Here is a 21,388-nt window from a genome sequence, read left to right as displayed (position 1 = left end):
CAACCACCCTGAAAAATAGTATGGAGGTTCTGCAAGAAACATACATACCATATTATACAGCAATTCCACTTCTGGGTATTTCCGTGAAGAAAATGAAAATACTAATGTGAAAAGATACATCACCCCTATGTCTACTGCAAAGTTATTTAAAGTATCCATGATATGGAAGCAACTAAAATAGCCACTGATAGATAAATGGATAAAGAAGATGTGGTATATATACACAATGGAATATTACTCAGCCATAAAAAAATAAAATAAAATCTTGCCATTCATGACAATATGGATGAACCTAGAGGGTATTATGCTAAATGAAATACCCAGACAGAAAAAGACAAATACCATATAATTATACTTATATGTGGACTCTCAAAAACAAAAAAGAAAAAAAGAGAGAGAGAAACAGACTCATAAATATAGAGAACAAACTGGCTGCCAAAGGGAAGGGGAAGATGAAGACAGGCAAAATGGGTAAAGAATTAAGGGTTACAGAATTCCAATTATAAGGTAAGTAAGTCACAGAGATGAAAAGAACAGCATGGGGAATATAGTCAATAAAACTGTAATACACTTGCCATGGTAAGCATTTCATCATGTATATAATAATTGTTGAATTGCTGTGCTGTAATTTGATATTCTATGTCAACTATACTTCAACTAAAATAAAATATGCTGGCCTCACTGATTATGAAAGTGATCACTTCTCTTCAACTTTCTGATATAGTCTGAGTAGAACTGGTATTACTTCTTCTTTAAATATTTAGTAGACCTCACCAGTAAAACCACTAAGGCTTGGTATTTTCTTTGGAAAAATGTTTTTAACTACAAATCCAATTTCCTTAATAAATACAAGAATGATCATGTTATCTATTTCTTCTTGAGTGAATTCTGGTGGTATCTTTCAAGAAATGAAACCATTTCATCTAAATTGTCAAATATACAGACTTAAACTTGTTCAAAATATCAAATATTAGTATACTCTTAATACCTATATACTGTATACGGATATCACTTCTCTCATTCCTGATATTGGTAATTTGTATCTTCTCTCATCTTTTCCTGATCAGTCTGGCTAGAAAGCCATCAATTTTATTCATTTTTTCAAAGAACTAGCTTTGGGTATATTTATTTTTTCTCTGGTTTTCATAGTTTACTATTTCATTTATTTCCACACTAATATTTATTATTTCCTTACTTCTGCTCTCTTTAGGTTTAACTGCTCTTCTTTATCTAGTTTTTTAAGGTAGAAACTAAGTCACTGATTTAAGACCTTTCTTCTGTTTCATTTTTTTTTTTCTTTTGAGAGAAAGTATACACACACATATGTGCACATAGGTAGGAGAGGAGCAGAGGGAGATGGGGAGAGAGAATCTTAAGCAGGCTCCATACCCAGCATGGAGCCCCATGCAGGGCTCGATCCCACTACCCTGAGATCATGAGCTGAGCCGAAGAGTCCCATGCCCAACTGACTGAGCCACACAGGCACCCCAAGCCCTTCTTTTTTTATACAGGCATTTAGTGCTATAAATTTCCCTCTAAATAGGCAGTGAGTATATACCACAAATTTTGATATGTTGTGTTTGCTTTTTCATTCAGATCAAAATACTTTCTAGTGTCTCTCATGATATCTTCTGAAGTATGTTTCTTTCCAAATATTTAGGGGTTTTCCAGTATCTCTTACTCACTTCAAGTTTAATGACAATTTGGCAAAACAACAAATTGTAGGACTTGAATCCCTTGAGACTTGCCTTATAGTCCAGAATATGGTCAATCTTAATGGCACTTGAAAATAATGTGCATTCTATGAGAGAAGATATTTGCAAATGATGTATCAGATAAAGGGTTAGTACCCATAGTCTATAAAGAACTTATCAAACTCAATACCTGAAAAACATATAATCCAGTGAAGAAATGGGCAAAAGACATGAATACTTTTCCAAATAAGACATCTAGATGGCTAACAGACATATGAAAAAATGCTCAACCATCACTCATCATCAGGAAAATACAAATCAAAACCACAATGAGATACCATCTCACACCAGTCAGAATGGCTAAAATGAACGACTCAGTCAACAACAGATGTTTTCAAGGATGCAGAGAGAGAGGATCTCTTTTGCATTGTTGGTGGGAATATAAGCTGGTGCAGCCACTCTGGAAAACAGTATGGAGGTTCCTTAAAAAATTAAAAATAGAACTACCCTATGACCCAGCAATTGCACTACTAGGTATGTATCCAAAGAACACAGGAGTGCTGCTTCGAAGGTGCACATGCACCCCAATGTTTATAGCAGCACTATCGACAGTAGCCAAAGTATGGAAAGAGCCCAAATGTCCATTAACAGATGATAAAGAAGATGTGGTATATACGTGCAATGGAATATTACTTGGCAATCAAAAAGAATGAAAGCTTGCCATTTGCAACAACATGGATGGAACTAGAGTGTATTATCTTAAGTGAAATAAGTCAGTCAGCCAAAGACAAATATCATGACTTCGGCCATATGTGGAATTTAAGAAGCCAAACAGATGAATGTAGGGAAAGGAAGCAAAAATAAGTTAAAAACAGAGAAGGAGGCAAACCATAAAAGACTCCTAAATAGAGAACAAACTAAGGGTTGCTGGTGGAGTGTTCGGTCGGGGGGATGGGCTAAAGAAAGAAAGAAAAAGGACAGAAGGAAAGGAGGGAGGGAGGGAGGGAGGGAGGGAGGGAAGGAAGGAAGGAAGGAAGGAAGGAAGGAAGGAAGGAAGGAAGGAAGGAAGGAAGGAAGGAAGGAAGGAACAATGTTCATTCTGTTGTTGGGTAGAAAATTCTATAAATATCAACTACACCAAGGTAGTTGATGTTATTTAAGGCTTCTATATCCTTAATGATTTTCTTTTGACACTCAGTTATTGAGAGAATAATGTTGTAATCTCTAAGTATAGATGTGAATGTGCTTATTTGTCATTGCAGTTCCATCAGTTTTTGCTTTACTTATTTCGAAGCTCTCTTATTAGCACTCTTATTTAGGACTATTATATACTTTTAATTCAATTACCCCTTTACTGTTATTAAATAATCTTCTGTTTCTCTGGTCATATGCTTTGCTCAGAAATCTACTATGTCTGATGTTAATATATCCACTCCAGCTTATGTCTGCTTAAAGTGAGCATGATATATCTTTTCTCACCTTCTACTTTATTTTTTTTAACCTGTTTTAGTTTACTTTAAATATGTCTATCCCTTTATTTTTAAAATGGCTTCTTTCGGGGTGCCTGGGTGGCTCAGTCGGTTAAGCATTCGACTTTGGCTCAGGTCATGATCTCACGGTCTGTGAGTTCGAGCCCCACATCGGGCTCTGTGCTGACAGCTCGGAGCCTGGAGCCTGCTTCAGATTCTGTGTCTCCCTCTCTGCCCCTCCCTTGCTCATGCTCTGCCTCTCTCTGTCTCAAAAATAAATAAAAACATTGAAAAAAAAAAGTTTTAAAAAATAAAATGGCTTCTTTTGAAACCCATTTTAGTTTACTTTTAATATATGTGTCCTTTTACTTTTACAATACATTTAGCTGGGTTGATTTAAGATTTATAATATGCACCTTAAAAGTTTGACAGTCTACCCTCAAGTGATATTATACAATGTCCCATATAGCATGAAAATCTTGCATTACACTCCCATTCTTCCCTCTTGAACTTTTTACTATCGTTGCTATGCCTTACTTTACATATGCTATAATCCTCATAAACTACATTGCTATTATTATTTTTACAATTATACTTTTTTTTTTTTTCAACGTTTATTTATTTTTGGGACAGAGAGAGACAGAGCATGAACGGGGGAGGGGCAGAGAGAAAGGGAGACACAGAATCGGAAACAGGCTCCAGGCTGTGAGCCATCAGCCCAGAGCCTGACGCGGGGCTCGAACCCACGGACCGCGAGATCGTGACCTGGCTGAAGTCGGACGCTTAACCAACTGCGCCACCCAGGCGCCCCACAATTATACTTTTTAAAGGGATATATATGTGTGTGTGTGTGATACACACACATAAAGTATCCTTCATATTTACCCACGTAGCTAACCATTTCCAGTGATCCTAATTTCTTTGCATAGACTCAGATTTCCAACTGCTATCATTTTCCTGACTACTTCCTGATAAGCTTCAACATTTCCTAACTACAGGTCTGCTGGTAATGAATTCTTTTTTATTTTTTATTTTTATTTTATCTTTATCTTTTAAAAATATGTTCCTAGGTATACAACTCTAGGTTGACCGTTCCTTTTCTTCAGTTCTTTAAAGATACTGCTTAACTGTCTTCTGGTCTGTATTATTCCCAATGAGAGATTTGCTGCCATGATCTTCATTCCTCTGTATAAAAGGTTCTCTCTTCTCTGGATGCTTTCAAGATTTTTTTCTTTATCACTGGGTTAATCCACTATGATATGATTCATCTCCTTCATGTTCCCAGAGTGCTTGAGGTCCATTAAGCTTCTTGGATATGACAGTTAAGTTTTCATAACGTTTCTCCAAATGCCTTTACTGACCCTCCCTCCCCCTCTCTTTCAGAGACTCCAAATGTATGCATATTGGGCAAATTCAAGTTGCCCTATTAGATCACTAATATTCTGTTCATGTTTTTTATTTTCTCTTGGTGTTTCATTTTGGATATTTCTATTGCTACACCTTCAGGTTCGCTAATATTTTCTGCAAAGTCCAATATGCCATTAAACATACTCTGTGTATTTTTCATCTCAGATCTTATAGCTTTCATCTCTAGAAGTTTAATTTGGGTCTTTTTTTTTTTTTTTATGTCTTCCATATCTCTGCTTAACATGTTCAGTATTTCCCCTAACTTCTTGAGTACATGGAATACAATAATAAGTACTGCTTTGAGATCCTTGTCTACTAATTCTATCACAGGTATCACTTCTGAGTTCGTTTCAAATGATTGATTTTTATCATCATTATTGGTCCTAATTCTTTTCATGCCTGACAATTTTTCATTGTATGCCAGACATTGTGATTTTTACCTTGTTGAATGTTGTATATTTTTGTTTTCCCACAATTTTCTTTAGATTTATTTGGGGATGCAGTTATTTGGAAATAGATCATTTCATGTCTTGCTGTTTGTTGTTGTTGTTTTTGTTGTTGTTATTGTTGTTGTTTTAGTTGGGGCCAGAGCAGTTTTTAGTCTAGGACTAATTTTGCCACACTCTGAGGTAAAAAAATTTTAATGCTTCTAAAGACTTCTAATGCTTCTGACTCTTCCCAATACCTTGCAAATTATGAAATTTTCTACTCTCAATGGTGGGAATGTTAACTATTCCTAGCCCTGCATGATCTCAGAGGATTTTTTTTTTTTTTTTTTTTTTTGCCTCTAAGGGGTTTCACTGGTTCCTTTCCCAATCTCAGTAGATTCCTCACATGCATGCACAAATCAGAACTCACCTAACTATTCATTGGGATCCTCTGCACATTTCTGGAACTACCTCTCTCCTCTCCTACCTGCAAACTCTAGCCAGCTTGTTTCCTTGGACTCCGAGCTATGTCTTGTCAACTCCCGAGATAGAAATAGGCTCTGCCTCAGTTTTACATCCCTTCTCCATGACCTAGAAATGCTCTCCAGGTAGTAAGTCAAAGCAACCACAGGACTCACCGCACTAGTTTCCAATCTTTCAGGGATCACTGTTCTTCACTGCTTCATATACAATGTTTTGAAAACTGTTGTTTCTTTTATTTTGTCTGTTTTTTGTTGTTTCAGTCAGAAGGGTAAATCTGTTCCCTGTTACTCCAATTGAGCCTGCATCAGAAGTCATCTTTTATTTTAAACATAGTAAACACACTAGTTTTAAAACATTTTCAGATAATCCCAACACACGTAGTCTCTGCAGGTCTGTTTTGTTGTTAATTGTTTCTGCCAGATCTTGATCTTGGTAACTTGTTTTTCATAAGTGCTTATTTCTGACTACCAAATATATATATATATATATATATGTATGTATATATATATATATATACATACATATATATATATACACACACACATACACATACAAACACACACACACACACACACACACACACACACACACACACACACACATATGGGGCACCTGGGTAGCTCAGTCGGTTGACCGTCTGATTTCGGCTCATGATCTCACAGCTCATGAGTTCAAGCCCCGCATCAGGCTCTGTGCTGACAGCTCAGAGCCTGGAGCCTGCTTCGGATTCTGTATCTCCCTCTCTCTCTGCCCCTAACCCACTCACATTCTGTCTCTGTCTCTCTCAAAAATAAACATTTTAAAAAATGTTCAATATATATATGAAGAAAAATATATATATATGTACATATATATATACATACATATATACACATACATATATATATATATGTACATATATATAAATAAGGACTTCTACTCCTGGGAATATCAGTTATATACATTTTCCTTATTCCTCCCACTAATTACAACTAAAAACACTGGACATTGGATATAAAGCAAACATTAAAGACTGAATATTGAAAAGAAGAGAGCAGACCATCTAGAGATCTTACAATCCAGAGAATGACATGGTAGTGAGTACCTACATTTTCTTTTTGCCTTATCTATCCCACTGTTAGAGCTGAAGAAGCCTGGTAAGCTGTAAATGCTAATAAGCACAGACAAAAACCTGCTCTGTCTTGCTAAAGGACCAAGAAAAGGGCAGTCTATCAAAACACAAACTTTTAGACAATAACCACTCTACTCAAGTCAAACACCACACACACACACACACACATACACACAAACCTGTGGCCCAATATCCACCATCAATGACCAAATGACCACCCTCACAAAGCTATAACAAGGCCTCCAATGAGGAAGAGTCAGAGAATATCAAGTACAGAGCTGAGACTTTCAGCCCCACCAGCTGATAACTAGGCCTCTGCTCCCCTACCCCCAACTAGGGGTGTCAGCAGAGACCATGCCCACCCAGAAGTAAAGAAGTGCTACACCCCCCTTCAGGTGTCAATGAAAGCCAAATGCTTATTACATAGGTTGTTATTGTATTTTACATTTTCCTTTCTTATATATTACTTTCCTTTGTCTCTTTTATTTATATTTCTTTGTAAAACTGTTTCTTCATATCTGCTTCTTTTAGATTTATTTACTTATTTTTATTGATTTTCTTTTACATTTGTCTCTTGCAATTTCCCAATATGTATTTTACATTATCTTTACCAAGCAAATAGAAAACAAAGGTATGTGATAAAGACTAGTTATGAATACAAGCTATACCCAAAGAGAAATTACACTCATTTTCCCTGTAGTCTAACTGACCTTGCACTACTACTCCAAACCATTTATAGCAGAGTACCTAATAGTTTCAAAGTTCAACCTCCAAGCCTGAAATCTCTAAGATGAGTAATCAATTATTCAAATAGAAACACAAGACAAAGAAGCACAAATTTCTCTCCTAAAATAACAATAACTCTATCTCCAAATGAACTCCAGAATAATGGTCTTACTCACATTCCAAACCATTCTGACCTTTACCAGAAAGCACATGATCTAAAAATTCACCTCCTTAAATTTTATTCACACACACCCAGAAAAATTCACAAAACAGTCATGTACAAAGATGTTCATTACCACATGGTGATGCTGAATTGGAAGCAATTTGTATATCCATTGCTGGAAGAATGAACAAATAAAATGTAGTGGATGAAGTAGTCTAAAATTAGACAGTGGTGACAGATGCACAATTTTGTGAATATACTAAAAACCAATGGATTGTAAACTTTAAAGGGGTAAATTTTATGATATATGATTTCTACCTTAAAATAACTATTATAGAGCATACATGAGGATGAATATTCTGGCACTTTATACAGCAGTTAGAAGCAATGCATTGGAAGTACATAACACACACAGGTCTTGAAAATATGTTGTGAAGTTCAAAGTAAATACTTACAACAATAAGGAAATATCTCAAAAACACAGTTTTAAATTATCCAGTAAAAGAAAATAAGAGTCTCTAACAATTCCCCTTTTTTAATTTTTTTAAGTTGATTTATTTTTAAGAGAGAGAGTGAGCAGGGGAGGGGCAGAGAAAGAAGGGGGCAGAGGATCCAAAGTGGGCTCTGTGCTGACAACAGATAGCCCAATGTGGGGCTCAAACTCATGAACCATGAGATCATGACCTGAGCCGAAGATGCTTAACCAACTGAGCCACCCAAGCATCCCAATAATTTCCCTTTTCATGCTCATAGTCTCTAGGAAAATTCCTCTCTATTCTGTCTTTCTGACCAAGAAAGCCATGGCAAACGTAAGGAACCTATTATCCTCCAATAACAAAGTATCTCACCTTCTACTAATGAAGGTAAGAGCTCAACATTGTCTATTGTTATACTGGGTACCAGCAATACATGCCTCAATTTGACTGAGTCAGAGTTAAGAACCTAAAAAGCAGTATCACCACTAATTCTGGTACTTCTAAGAAGGCTTCCAAAAACGGATCTACAAGTTCAGGAACTCAACCGAGGACAGATCCACTTACTCCTCTGTTTATTTCCTGTGGGAAAACAAGGTCATTTGGTTGGCTTAAAGGACTTAAGACTTAGGGGTATTGAAAGGGGTGAAATAAGAATAGAGATCATTCTCTCTCATTTTTGCCATTTTAAGTAGTATCTGCTCCCAGTAGACTTTCATTCAATAATTATTTATTGAGCATATACTATATGCTAAGCAGTATTTTTAGGTACTAGAGATATGTCAGGGAGCAAGCAAGAGTCCCTTGCCCTTAAGCAGCTTACACACAGTGAGGGAAAAAAGACAACAAACAAATAAAAAATTCAGTACTTATAAATGCCATGAAAAAAGATAGGATTACCAGTTAGAGAGTAGAGAGGTGAGGGGAAGTTGTTTAACTATGATAGTAAGAAAGAGCTCTCTCAGAAGGTGACAATGGGCCAACTACACAAGGAGGAGATGCTAGCCAAGAAATCTAGGGAAACAGATTTCCAAGCACAAAGAAAAGCAAATGCTAAGTCTGTAAAAGTGTTCAAGAGACAGAAAGTGTTAAAGTGTTCAACAGACAGAAAGAAAGCAAGTGCAAAGAATGAGAAGAAAAAGTAGATGAAGTCAGAGCCTTGTAAGCCACAGTAAGGCATTTAGATTTCATTTGGTGTACAGTGGAAGGGAAGGTTTTTCTGAGTTTTAAGCAGAAGACTGACATGCTGTAATTTGTATTTCCAGTGACTCTGACTGCTTATGTGGAAGACAGACTACATTCAGGAAGACAAGGGTGAGAAGATGTAAATCAGTTATTAGGCTATTAAGGTAGCTCAGGCAAGAGATTTAGGGCTCAAACTATGGTTAGAACCACAGAGGTGGCAAGTCACTATAACCCCCAGAATATATTTTAGAAGTAGAATAAGATTTCCTAATGGACTGAACTAAGAGTATAAAGAGAAGAAAAGAGTTAAGACTCCTAAGTTTATGGCCTGAGCAGCTAGATGGACAGTAGATGTCATATGCTGCAGAGGGAAGGCCTGGGGGAGTAACTGGAAAAAGGTGTTTAGAATTGTTTTTGTGAATTTAATACTTTCAGTTTATTTCTTTCAAGTTCATCTGTCAAATTTCTCCAACTAATTTATAATCCATTTTGTATTTCTTTCGTATCCTCATGTGCCTAGCACAGTACTGACATATAATAAATACCTGCTGAATCTAATTTCACTGAAGTGGCCTTACAAGAAAACATATGAATCAACATTTTCAAACCTTATGTTTGAAAAATCAAAGACAGATGTTTTATTCAAAGACACTGTGTGTGTTTAAAATTAAAAAGCAAATGCTAGAAGCAGACCTACTAGATATATTTTCCAGTTTTAAAATGCACCCCTTGTTGAATGCGTAGTGGCATGAATGAAACTGCAGAGAAAAGTTTTATAAAGGGTCTATACAGAGAGGTTTTTTTCAAGTTTTTTTTTTTAACATTTATTCATTTTTTTGAGAGTGAGAGAGACAGAGCATGAGCAGGGGAGGGGCAGAGAGAGAGGGAGACACAGAATACAGGCTCCAAGCTGTCAGCACAGAGCCCGACATGGGGCTTGAACTCACGAACTGTAAGATCATGCATGACATGAGCCGAAGTCGGGTACTTAACCGACTGAGCCACCCTGGCACCCTAGAGAGATTTTTAAATGTCCTAAATTATAATTAAACTAAAAAATAAATGAACTTCACCTAACACCGCATTTTAAATAACTGTTAGCAGTATACGATGAATTTTGAAAGCCTGGGATCCTGTCATTGTCACAACCAACACAATAAAGGGAAATCATATCAATGCAAACTTTTATGTGTACTCTTAAATTATACTGTGGCAAAGTTGAATCCTGGCAGCTGGTGTTTGTGTGGGTAACTGGTTCTAACATATTAGTCCCAACAAAACATTTCCATAATTTTATAGCCATATCTTGGGCAGAAGCAAGAGAAAACATTTAATTCTTTATTTCATACTTGTCTATACCTTTCGTACATTTTTTCCTTTAACAACTAATCCTCTATGAATTCTAAAAATCTAAAAAACTATACTATTTTAAAAATTGTACCCCTTTCCTTCCAAAATAAGCTAACAAACACATAACAAAACACACTTTCAGATGGATATGAATTCAACTGCCTTAAGTTTGTAATTATTGAAACTGCTAATCATTAAGGCTATAAACCACTGATCTAATAACAGAGACTTACCAGGGCTTACTTACAGATATCATGGGTAATAAAAGTAACTATAAGGAGACCAGAAAAAATCTTTTCATAATAACAAAAGCACTAATAGAGATGTCCTTTATTTAGAGTATATAGCTCTTCACCTGTTTCCTACAACATTAACAAAAACACAGTTAGCAAACTGTATCCTCACAATTGCATAGTACAAACACTATACTGTTTTCTGTTCTGAGACAACTGTCAATACTAAAAAACAGACATGAGGTTTATTTCCATTGGTTTCTGTATTTCTTTTCTCTTATATATTTCTTTCTTCTTAAGTAGAAGATCCCCCAGAAACAGAACTATATGGGGCAGAGAGAGAGAAAGAGAGAGAGAATCCCCAGCAGGCCCCGCATTGTCAGCACAGAACTTGCCATGGGGCTCAATCTCATGAACCATGAGATCATGACGTGAGCCAAACTCAAGAGTTAGACACAACTGAGGCACCCAGGTGACCCAACCTTGTTTAATGGCTACAGTTTCACTCACAGTGTCTAACATGGTAGATACTGAATGTTTCTTATCTTTTTCTTTTTTTGTAAACCTTGACCCCAACTTAGCAATCCTTGGAAAGGGAAGGATTTTGTCTTACAGTCACCAATGACATGTTTCTAAGATGAAGCTGCCTCCAAGTCCCCTCCTTTCCTCAAGGTTCAAGTTCCATGTAATTCATAAAACTTTGTGATTGCCCTAGCCCAAAGCTAACTTCCTTTTCTAAAGTTCTAAGGACTTTATTATCTTATCACATATTTGACATGAATGCACTATCTTGGCCTATCAATCACCTAGGTATTGATCCAGGTATACCTTGTACCCTCAACTAAATCAATTTCAAGGACAGAATGATAGGTTATATTTGTGTCCCAATACCTAGCAAAGTACCGTGCATGCAATAAATATTTACTAATAAAAATAAAGACAAGACAATAAATAAAGACAATATGAAGACAAATCTACATATTCTTCTATCTTGTACTCATTCAAAGGCATGTCAATGCCTTTGAAATTTTCTGATCAAAGTAACCAAGGAATGGGTAACTATCACAACCAAAACTAACAAGATGATATTATTATTAGCCAAATAGTTATTATTTCATTGTCTCCCAACATTTTGAGGGGGGCTATGTATATGTGTTTATGTATAAAATCAACCCACTGTAATGAAGATATAACAAGAAGTGAAAAGGTAGGAGTACACCCTCCAAAAAAAAGATTACTTAGTATCGTGAGCAATAAAAACTAGATAGCACAGAAACAAAAGATGTTACAAAACATATGTCCCTGATTGTTTAAAAAGGATATATAATATGTACCCACTCAGGAGTGCAGCTGACATTTGAGATGGGATGTTCTTCATAATGCAGAACTGTCCCTTTACTGCAGGGTGTTTAGCATCCCTGGCTTCTTCATTAAATGCTTGCAACATCCCCCAGTCACTGCAACAACCATAACACCATCCACATTTCCAAATGTATTGGAAATCTATGCATCTATATTTGTGTACTTATGTATGTACATTAGAGGAGAAGGAAGGGAATAAAAAATAAATACTAAAATTACTATATGGTAAAATTACAGATGATTTTTTACTTTCTTTTTTATGCTTTTTGATACTTTCCAAATCAGAAATACATACCTAAATACAGTAAATAATTTTAAAATAAAACCTCCTAACATTTAGAAATATTGCTCTTGATATTATACGCCAACAATTTCAACTTAGTCTAGGAAGCAACAATCAAATTATAGAACAAAGTTACTTCTTAAGGATAAATTCAGTCTCTGAAAATATTTAAATCTTTACCTATTCTGCACCAGCCACTCTCTTATTACAGAAATAGTTGTATAGTAACTGTATAAACAAAAGGCTCTATTTAGATAAAGAGAAGAATTAAACTTATTTGATTATCATTAGTACCAAGAATATATTATATACAAATTTACTTTCCTTTAAACATAGTCAAAATTGAGGCATTAAAAAAAAATTGAGGTATAAAAAAGGGCTTTGGTCTGATTAAAATTTTGTGGTTAATGATAAAAAAAATGTCCTTAATAAAGGATCAAAATTAACTTCTGATCCTTGTCGAAAGGAAAATTTCTTTAAATATCAATATAAATATCATAATTTTGATACTACTTTGGTTTTGGAAGATATTACTACTGGGGAAACTGAGTAGAATGAATACGAGATCTCTCCACCATTTCTTACAGCTGCATATGAATCTCTGTATGATTTATTCAAATAAAAGGCTTATTCCCCAAAACTACAGTATTTAAAGACCAATCTCTAGCACTGATTATATCAACCAAAATCAAAGATCATCTCTCCAGAAATTAACAATCTAAATGAGGCAATACACACACACACACACACACACACACACACACACACACACACACACACAACACCACACCAAAGAAGTTTGTAAAATTTTACTTAGAATTTAAAGACAAGTATATAAATGCAGATAGTATTTGGAGTGCCTGGATGGCTCAGTCGCTTAAGTGTCCGACTTCGGCTCAGATCATGATCTCACCATCAGTGAGTTCGAGCCCCACATCGGGCTCTGTGCTGACAGCTCGGAGCCTGGAGCCTGCTTCAGATTCTGTGTCTCCCTCTCTCTCTGCCCCTCCCCTGCTTGCGTTCTGTCTGTCTCTATCTCTCTCTCTCAAAAATAAATAACCATTACAAAAAATTAAATACAGATAGCATTTGGGTATTAAAGTATACACACCATGTGGTAGTATAGAAAAGTATGTGCATGTTTAAAGAAAAAAAACACATTAAAATTCAAACCCACCCTAGTATGTAGGGGAAGTATTTTTAAGTTTTTTAAAAAATAAGAAAGAAGAGCAGCACCCAGAATAATTTGGTGCTACTATTATGGTTCTCATAGCATACTATAATTTATATTCTAGTCCTTTTCAAACATTGTTATTTTTACTGTGACTCCTTCATTAGACAGCAAACTCCATTAAGTGTAAAGACTATCTCCATCCTGTCTACCAGCATATAGCACAGTAAGTGACATATGCTAAGTACAGGGCAAAAATTAAATATTACTAATTTATAATAAAAAATTTATAGCTGAAAAGAATTGATAAATATAACTCTGAATTATATTCCCTCATTAGAGAATTCAACAACCTATCTTCAGATAAATAAATAATTTTTTAGTTGAAGTTTTCAATGTTGACTACCAATTCTATTAAACAACTTTAGAAGATTTCAATATAAATACATTCTAAATCATGAACTTGGCAATGAAAATTATATAATCTTGACTGTATATTTACCATAAAGAATAACAGACTAAACAACATTAATTTCATTCCTGTAGACTTACAGATTAAGAAGCCTAGCTAATTATGTTATTAAATATACTCAGACTTTAGAGATAGAACCAATGCTGTCCTGACGTCCAAGAATAATGACATCACAAAAGTTCATCTTTAAATCATTTTTCTATAAGAAATGGCAACAGAAGCAGAGTATGAAATTAAATCAAAGATACAGAGAAAGAGATACACAGAAATATATATCCTATCAAAGATGAAGATCTAAGCTTAAAGAAAAAAAAAACAGCCATGAAGGACACAGGGCAGTGAATCACTTTCCTCCTGAAATAAATGAAATTAAGTCATGTATGACAGGAATAAACTGGGTGGCATCAAGGCTTTTTTAAACATTTAAGACTATGCTTTAAAACTGAGACAGAAAATATTCTGAAATTTAAGTAGCTTTCCTTCCCATTTTTTAAATGTAACTTGATTTTAAAAAGAGAAATGAAAAAGCACAATGAAACTTTAAAAGCAACAACAACAAAAAGAAAGGAATTACTTACCAAATTGGCCATATAAATAGTCAGCAGCCCTCTCCTGCAAATAATTTTAAAAAGATATAAAGTGAGATGAAGTATCAAATTAACTTAATAATCATGTTATCATTTTTTTAGAAATAGAAACGATAATCAGGAGTTGAGAAAAAGGTAGATTATACTGAACTAAGTTTTCTGTACCCTAACAATTGGATCTAAATAGATTCTACAAGTCATTCTGTTCAGTGGTCATTAAACATTCTATTTAGTGGTCATTAATTAAAATTATTTAAAATTACTATTGCCTTGTAATTAACAAGATTTACCATAGGGATCATTTCACAATATATACCAATATTGAATGATTACATGGTACATTTGAAAATAATATAATGTTGTGTCAATTATACCTTTAACTTAAAAAAATTACTATTTCCTTATATTAATAGAAAGTATAAATTGCTATTAGCCTATGTTTACTCTAGAGTTCTAAACTTAATAAAGAACCTTAAAGAATTCATCTTGCCAAGATGTCAAGGCCAAAACAATGCACATCGATTGCACAAAAATCAGGTCTTCTATCTGTTTCATACACAATGCAATTGTTCATTAGATGTTCTTACAAATCATACTAAATCACTTTGGTTTTAACTTCATTGTTAAGTGAGAAGTTAGGCACTAAGTGAACTTTCTAATGCCAAAGAACAAAAAAATTCTATAAACTTTAACTTTCCAGAAATATTGCACATTTATCAAACTTGTTTAATGAGAATTAAGGTAGAAACTCAAAGATAGGGATAACGTTCCACCCTTAATCACTTCATTTAACTTATACTGCATGTAAGACCATGAATGAAGTAGATCCTACTCTTTAGGAAAGAAGTCTTTAACTAAACTAGCCCTGCAGGAGATCCTATGGGGGACTCTGTGGGTGGAAAGCAGCAGAGACTACAAAGGACCAGAGACAACACCACAACTACTAAACCTACAGATAACACAATGACACAAAATCCCTATCTTTCAATAATCACTCTGAATGTAAATGGACTAAATGCCCCAATCAAAAGACACAGGGTATCAGAAGGGATTAAAAAAAAAATCTATCTATATGCTGCCAATAAGAGACTCATTTTAGACATGAGGACACCAGCAGATTGAAAGTGAGGGAATGGAGAACCATCTATTATGCTACTGGATGTCAAAAGAAAGCTGGAGTAGCCATACTTATATCAGACAAACTAGATTTTAAAACAGAGACTAACAAGAGATGAAGAAGAGCATTATAAAATAATGAAGGGGTCTATCAATCAAGAAGAGCTAACAATTGTAAATGTTTATGCCCCAATATGAGAGCTCCCAAACATATAAATCAATTAATACAGATATATTCAGAACTTTTCATCCAAAAGCAGTAGAATACACATTCTTCAAGTGCACATGGAACATTCTCCAAAACAGATCACACACTGGGTCACAAAACAGCCCTCAACAAATATTTGAGATCATACCATGCATATTTTCAGATCACAACACAATGAAACTTGAAATCAACCACAAGAAAAAATTTGGAAAATCCTCAAATAACATGGAGGTTAAAAAACATCCTACTAGGGACACCCCAGGTGGCTCAGTTGGTTAAGCATCTGACTTTGGCTCAGGTCACAATCTCATGGTTCATGGGTTCAAGCCCCACACCAGGCTCCTCACTGGCAATGCAGAGCCTGCTTGGGATTCTCTCTCTCTCTTCCTCTCTCTCTCTCTGCCCCTCCCCAACTCTCTCTCTCTCTCTCAAAATAAATAAACTTTAAAAAAAAATTCCTACTGGGGCACCTAAGTGGCTCAGTCGGTTAAGCAGCCGACTTCAGTTCAGGTCATGATCTCAGAGTTCGTGGGTTCAAGGCCTGCATCAGTCTTTATGCTGACAGCTCAGAGCCTGGAGCCTGCTTCAGATTCTGTCTCCCCCTCTCTTTCTGCCCCTCCCCTCCTCATGCTCTGTCTCTGTCTCTCAAAAATAACTAAACATTAACAAAAATATTTTTTTTATATCCTACTAAATAATGAATGGGTCAACCAGGAAATTAAAGGAGAAATTAAAAAATATATGGAAGCATAATGAGAATGAAAACACAATAGTCCAAAATGCAGCAAAGGCAGTCCTAAGAGGAAAAAACATAGCAATCCAGGCCTATCTCAAGAAGCAAGAAAGGTCTCAAATACAGAACCTAACCTCACACCTAAAGGAACTAGAAAGAAGCAAAGAAAGCCCAAAGCCAGCAGAAGAAGAAATAATAAAGATTAGGACAGAAATAAACAACATACAAAAAAAAAAAAAAAAAAGGTAGAACAGATCAATCAATCTAAGAGCTGGTTTTTTGAAAGAATGAACAAAATTGATAACTCCCTAGCCAGACTTCTCAAAAAGAGCGAGGACCCAAATAGATAAAATCACGAATGAAAGACGAGAGACCACAACCAACACCACAGAAATAGAAACAATTATTAGAGAATACTATAAAAAAGTATATGCCAACAAACTGGACAATCTGGAAGAAATCCACATGCTACAAAAACTCAAAAGGGAAAAAATAGAAAATTTGAACAGACCCATAACCAGCAAAGAAATAGAATCAGTTATCAAAAATCTCCCAAAAAATAAGAATCCTGGGCCAGATGGCGTCCCAGGGGAAGTCTACCAGACATTTAAAGCAGAATTAATACCTATTCTTCTCAAGCTGTTCCAAAAAACAGAAACGGAAGGAACGCTTCCAGACTCATTCTATGAAGCCAGCATCACCTTGATTCCCAAACCAGACAGAGACCCCACTAAAAAGGAGAACTACAGGCCAATATTCCTGATGAGCATAGACGCAAAAATTCTCAACAAGATACTAGCAAATAGAATTCAACAGAATTATTCACCATGATCAAGTGGGATTCATTCCTGAGCTGTAGGGCTGGTTCAATATTCACAAATCAATCAACATGATACATCACATTAATAGAAGAAAGGATAAGAACCATATGATCTTGTCAATAGATGTAGAAAAAGCATTTGACAAAATACAGCATCCTTTCTTTAAGTTTTTTTTTTAACATTTCTATTTATTTTTGAGAGACAGAGACAGAGCATGAGCGGGGGAGGAGCAGAGAGAAAGGGAGACACAGAATCCGAAGCAGGCTCCAGGCTCCGAGCTGTCAACACAGAGCCTGACCCAAGGCTCGAACCCACGAACTGTGAGATCATGACCTGAGCTGAAGTCAGACGTTCAACCGACTGAGCCACCCAGGCAGCCCAACAGCATGCTTTCTTAATAAAAACCCTCAAGAAAGTCAGGATACGGGATGCCTGGATCGCTCAGTCAGTGAAGCATCCAACTTCAGCTCAGGTCATGATCTCATGGTCTGTGGGTTCGAGCCTCGCATCGGACTTAGTGCTGTCAGCTCAGAGCCTGGAGCCTGCTTCCAATTGTGTGTCTTCCTCTCTCTCTGCCCCTTCGCTGCTTGCACTCTGTCTCTCCCTCTCAAAAATAAATAGATATTTAAAAATTAAAAAAAAAGAAAGGGGCGCCTGGGTGGCTCAGTCGGTTAAGCGTCCGACTTTGGCTCAGGTCATGATCTCGCAGTCCGTTAGCTCAAGTCCTGCGTCGGGCTCTGTGTTGACAGCTCAGAGCCTGGAGCCTGTTTCAGATTCTGTGTCTCCCTCTCTCTGACACCCCCCCCCCATTCATGCTCTGTCTCTCTCTGTCTCAAAAATAAATAAAGGTTAAAAAAATTTAAAAAAAAAAAAAGAAAGAAAGTCAGGATAGAAGGAACATACCTTCACATCAATAAAAGCCATACACGAAAGACCCACAGCTAATATCATCCTCAATGGGAAAAAACTGAGAGCTTTCCCACTGAGATCAGGAACACAACAGGGATGTCACTCTCACCACTGTTGTTTAACATAGTGTTAGAAGTCCTAGCCTCAGCAATCAGACTACAAAATGAAATCAAAGGCATCCAAACTGGCAAAGAAAAAGTCAAACTTTCACTCTTCACAGATGACATGATACTCTACATGGAAAACCCGAAACACTCCACCAAAAAACTGATAGAACTGATACATGAATACAACAAAGTCACAGGATATAAAATCTCTGTACAGAAATTGGTTGCATTTTTATACTCCAATAATGAAGCAACAGAAAGGTATATCAAGAAATCGATCCCGGGGTGCCTGGGTGGCGCAATCGGTTAAGCGTCCGACTTCAGCCAGGTCACGATCTCGCGGTCCGTGAGTTCGAGCCCCGCGTCGGGCTCTGGGCTGATGGCTCAGAGCCTGGAGCCTGTTTCCGATTCTGTGTCTCCCTCTCTCTCTGCCCCTCCCCCGTTCATGCTCTGTCTCTCTCTGTCCCAAAAATAAATAAACGTTGAAAAAAAAATTAAAAAAAAAAAAAAAAAAGGAAATCGATCCCATTTACAATTGCACCAAGAACCATAAAATACCTAGGAATACACCTAACCAGGGGTAAAAGATGTGTACACTGAAAACTATAGAAAGCTCATGAAAAAAACTAAAGAAGACACAAAGAAATGGAAAAATATTCCATGTTCATGGATTGGAAGAACAAATATTGTTAAAATGTTGATACTACCCATAACAATCTACACATTCAATGTAATCCCAATCAAAATAGCACCAGCATTCTTCACAGAGTTAGAACAAACAATCCTAAAATCTCTATGGAACCACACAAGTCCCTGAATAGCTAAAGTAATGTTGAAAAAGAAAACCAAAGCTGGAGGCCTCATAATCCTGGACTTTAGCCTGTACTACAAAGCTGTAATCATCAAGAGAGTATGGTGTTGGCCTGAAAACAGACACACAGACCAATGGAATAGAATAGAGAACCCAGAAATGGAACTATTTATATATATGGCCAACTCATCTTGGACAAAGCAGGAAAGAGTATCCAATGGAAAAAAGACAGTCTTTTTAACAAATGGTGCTGGAAGAACTGGACAGCAAAATGCAGAAGAATGAAACTGAACCACTTTCTTTCACCATACACAAGAATAAACTCAAAATGGACAAAAGACCTAAATGTGAGACAGGAAACCATCAAAATCCTACAGGGGAAAACAGTCAGCAACCTCTTTGACCTCAGCCACAGCAACTTCTTACTTGACATATCTCCGAAAGCAAGGGAAATAAAAGCAAAAATGTACTGGATGTCATCAAGATAAAAAGCTTCTGCACTGCAAAGGAAACAACCAACAAACCTAAAAAGCAACCAGTGGAATGGGAGAAGATAGTTGCAAATGACATATCAGATAAAGGATTAGTATCCAAAATCTATAAAGAACTTACTAAACACAACAACCAAAAAACAAATAATCCAGTGAAGAAATGGGCAGAAGACATAGACACTTTTCCAAAGAAGACATCCAGATGGTAAACAGACATATGGAAAGATACTCAACATTGCTCATCATCAGGAAAATACAAATCAAAACCACACTGAAATACCACCTCACACTGGTCAGAGTGGCTAAAATGAACAACTCAGGAGACAACAGATGCTGGCGAGGATGTGGAGAAACAGGAACCCTCTTGCACTGTTGGTGGGAATGCAAACTAGTGCAGCCACTATGGAAAACAGTGTGGAGGTTCCTCAAAAAATTAAAAACAGAATTACCCTACAACCCAGCAATAGCACTATTGGGAATTTATCCAAAGGACATAGGAGTGCTGACTTGTAGGAGCCCTTGGTACCCCAATGTTTACAGCAGCACTATCAACAATAGCCAAATTATGGGAAGAGCCCAAATGTCTATCAATTGATGAATGGATAAAGAAGATATGGTATATATATCCAATGGAACACTACTTGACAATGAAAAAGTATGAAACCTTGTCATTTCCAACAACGTGGATGGAACTGGAGGGTATTATGCTAAGTGAAGTAAGTCAATCAGAGAAAGACAGATATCCTATGATTTTACTCATATGTGGAATTTGAGAAACTTAACAGAAGACCATAGGGGAAGGGAAGGAAAAAAGTTACAGAGAGGAGGGCAAACCATAAGAGACTCTTTAAATACAGAGAACAAACTGAGGGTTGATGGGGGTGGGGATTGGGCGGGTGGAGGAGTTGGGTGATGGGTACTGAGGAGGGCACTTGTTGGGATGAGCACTGGGTGTTGTATGTAAGTGATGAATCACAAGAATCTACTCCTGAAGCCAAGACCACGCTATATGTTAGCTAACTTGACATACATACATACATACATACATACATACATACATACGGAAAGAAGTCTTTAATGTTTTAAGAGTTTAAGGACAGAGTTAAAATAAACTTTGGAAATTATAAAAATCTATTTGACTTTCAATTATTAGCATTTTTCATACTGAAAAGAAAAAAAAACCTTTATAAATAAAACAAGTACCAATATCAAATGATTTTCACTTAAATTTCATGTCAGGTCTTAATATTAACATGTCAATGAAATCTTGAAGTCCAACCCAGTCATACACAATCTTGACTGTTCATTATTTAAAATGGCTTAAGGAGCGTCTGGGTGGCTCATTCGGTTAAGCGTCCGACTTCGGCTCAGGTCATGATCTCGCCGTTCATGAGTTTGGGCCCCGTGTTGGACTCTGTGCTCACAGCTTGGAGCCTGGAGCCTGCTTCAGATTCTGTGTCACCCTCTCTCTCTCTGCCCTCTCCCCTGCTTGTACTCTGTCTCTCTCAAAAATAAATAAACATTAAAAATAATTAATAAAATAAATAAAAAATAAAATGGCTTAAGAAGATTTCTATTATCACTAAAGCCACATG

At 36.3% G+C, this 21,388-nt stretch overlaps 1 protein-coding gene across 5 annotated transcripts in view; it reads right to left on the bottom strand.

Annotated features, from left to right (window-relative positions):
* TMEM135 (transmembrane protein 135) overlaps positions 1 to 21,388 on the bottom strand; it is a 460,344-nt gene that overhangs the window by 370,297 nt on the left and 68,659 nt on the right. For 4 of the 5 annotated variants that reach the window (XM_086678532.1, XM_086678530.1, XM_025928629.2 and 1 more), the window contains one exon: positions 14,589 to 14,622. In XM_086678532.1, coding sequence (XP_086534658.1) covers positions 14,589 to 14,622 — 34 coding nt within the window. Of the gene's footprint in view, positions 1 to 14,588; positions 14,623 to 21,388 lie in introns of those variants that run through there. The other variant, XM_086678531.1, reaches the window with a different exon arrangement.

Source organism: Puma concolor, chromosome D1 (assembly GCF_028749965.1).
Source record: "Puma concolor isolate L17-30 chromosome D1, mPumCon1.1.hap2, whole genome shotgun sequence".
Lineage (NCBI taxonomy): Eukaryota > Metazoa > Chordata > Mammalia > Carnivora > Felidae > Puma > Puma concolor.
The sequence above is the reverse complement of the archived record's forward strand: the minus strand, read 5'-3'. Positions and strand labels throughout refer to the sequence as shown.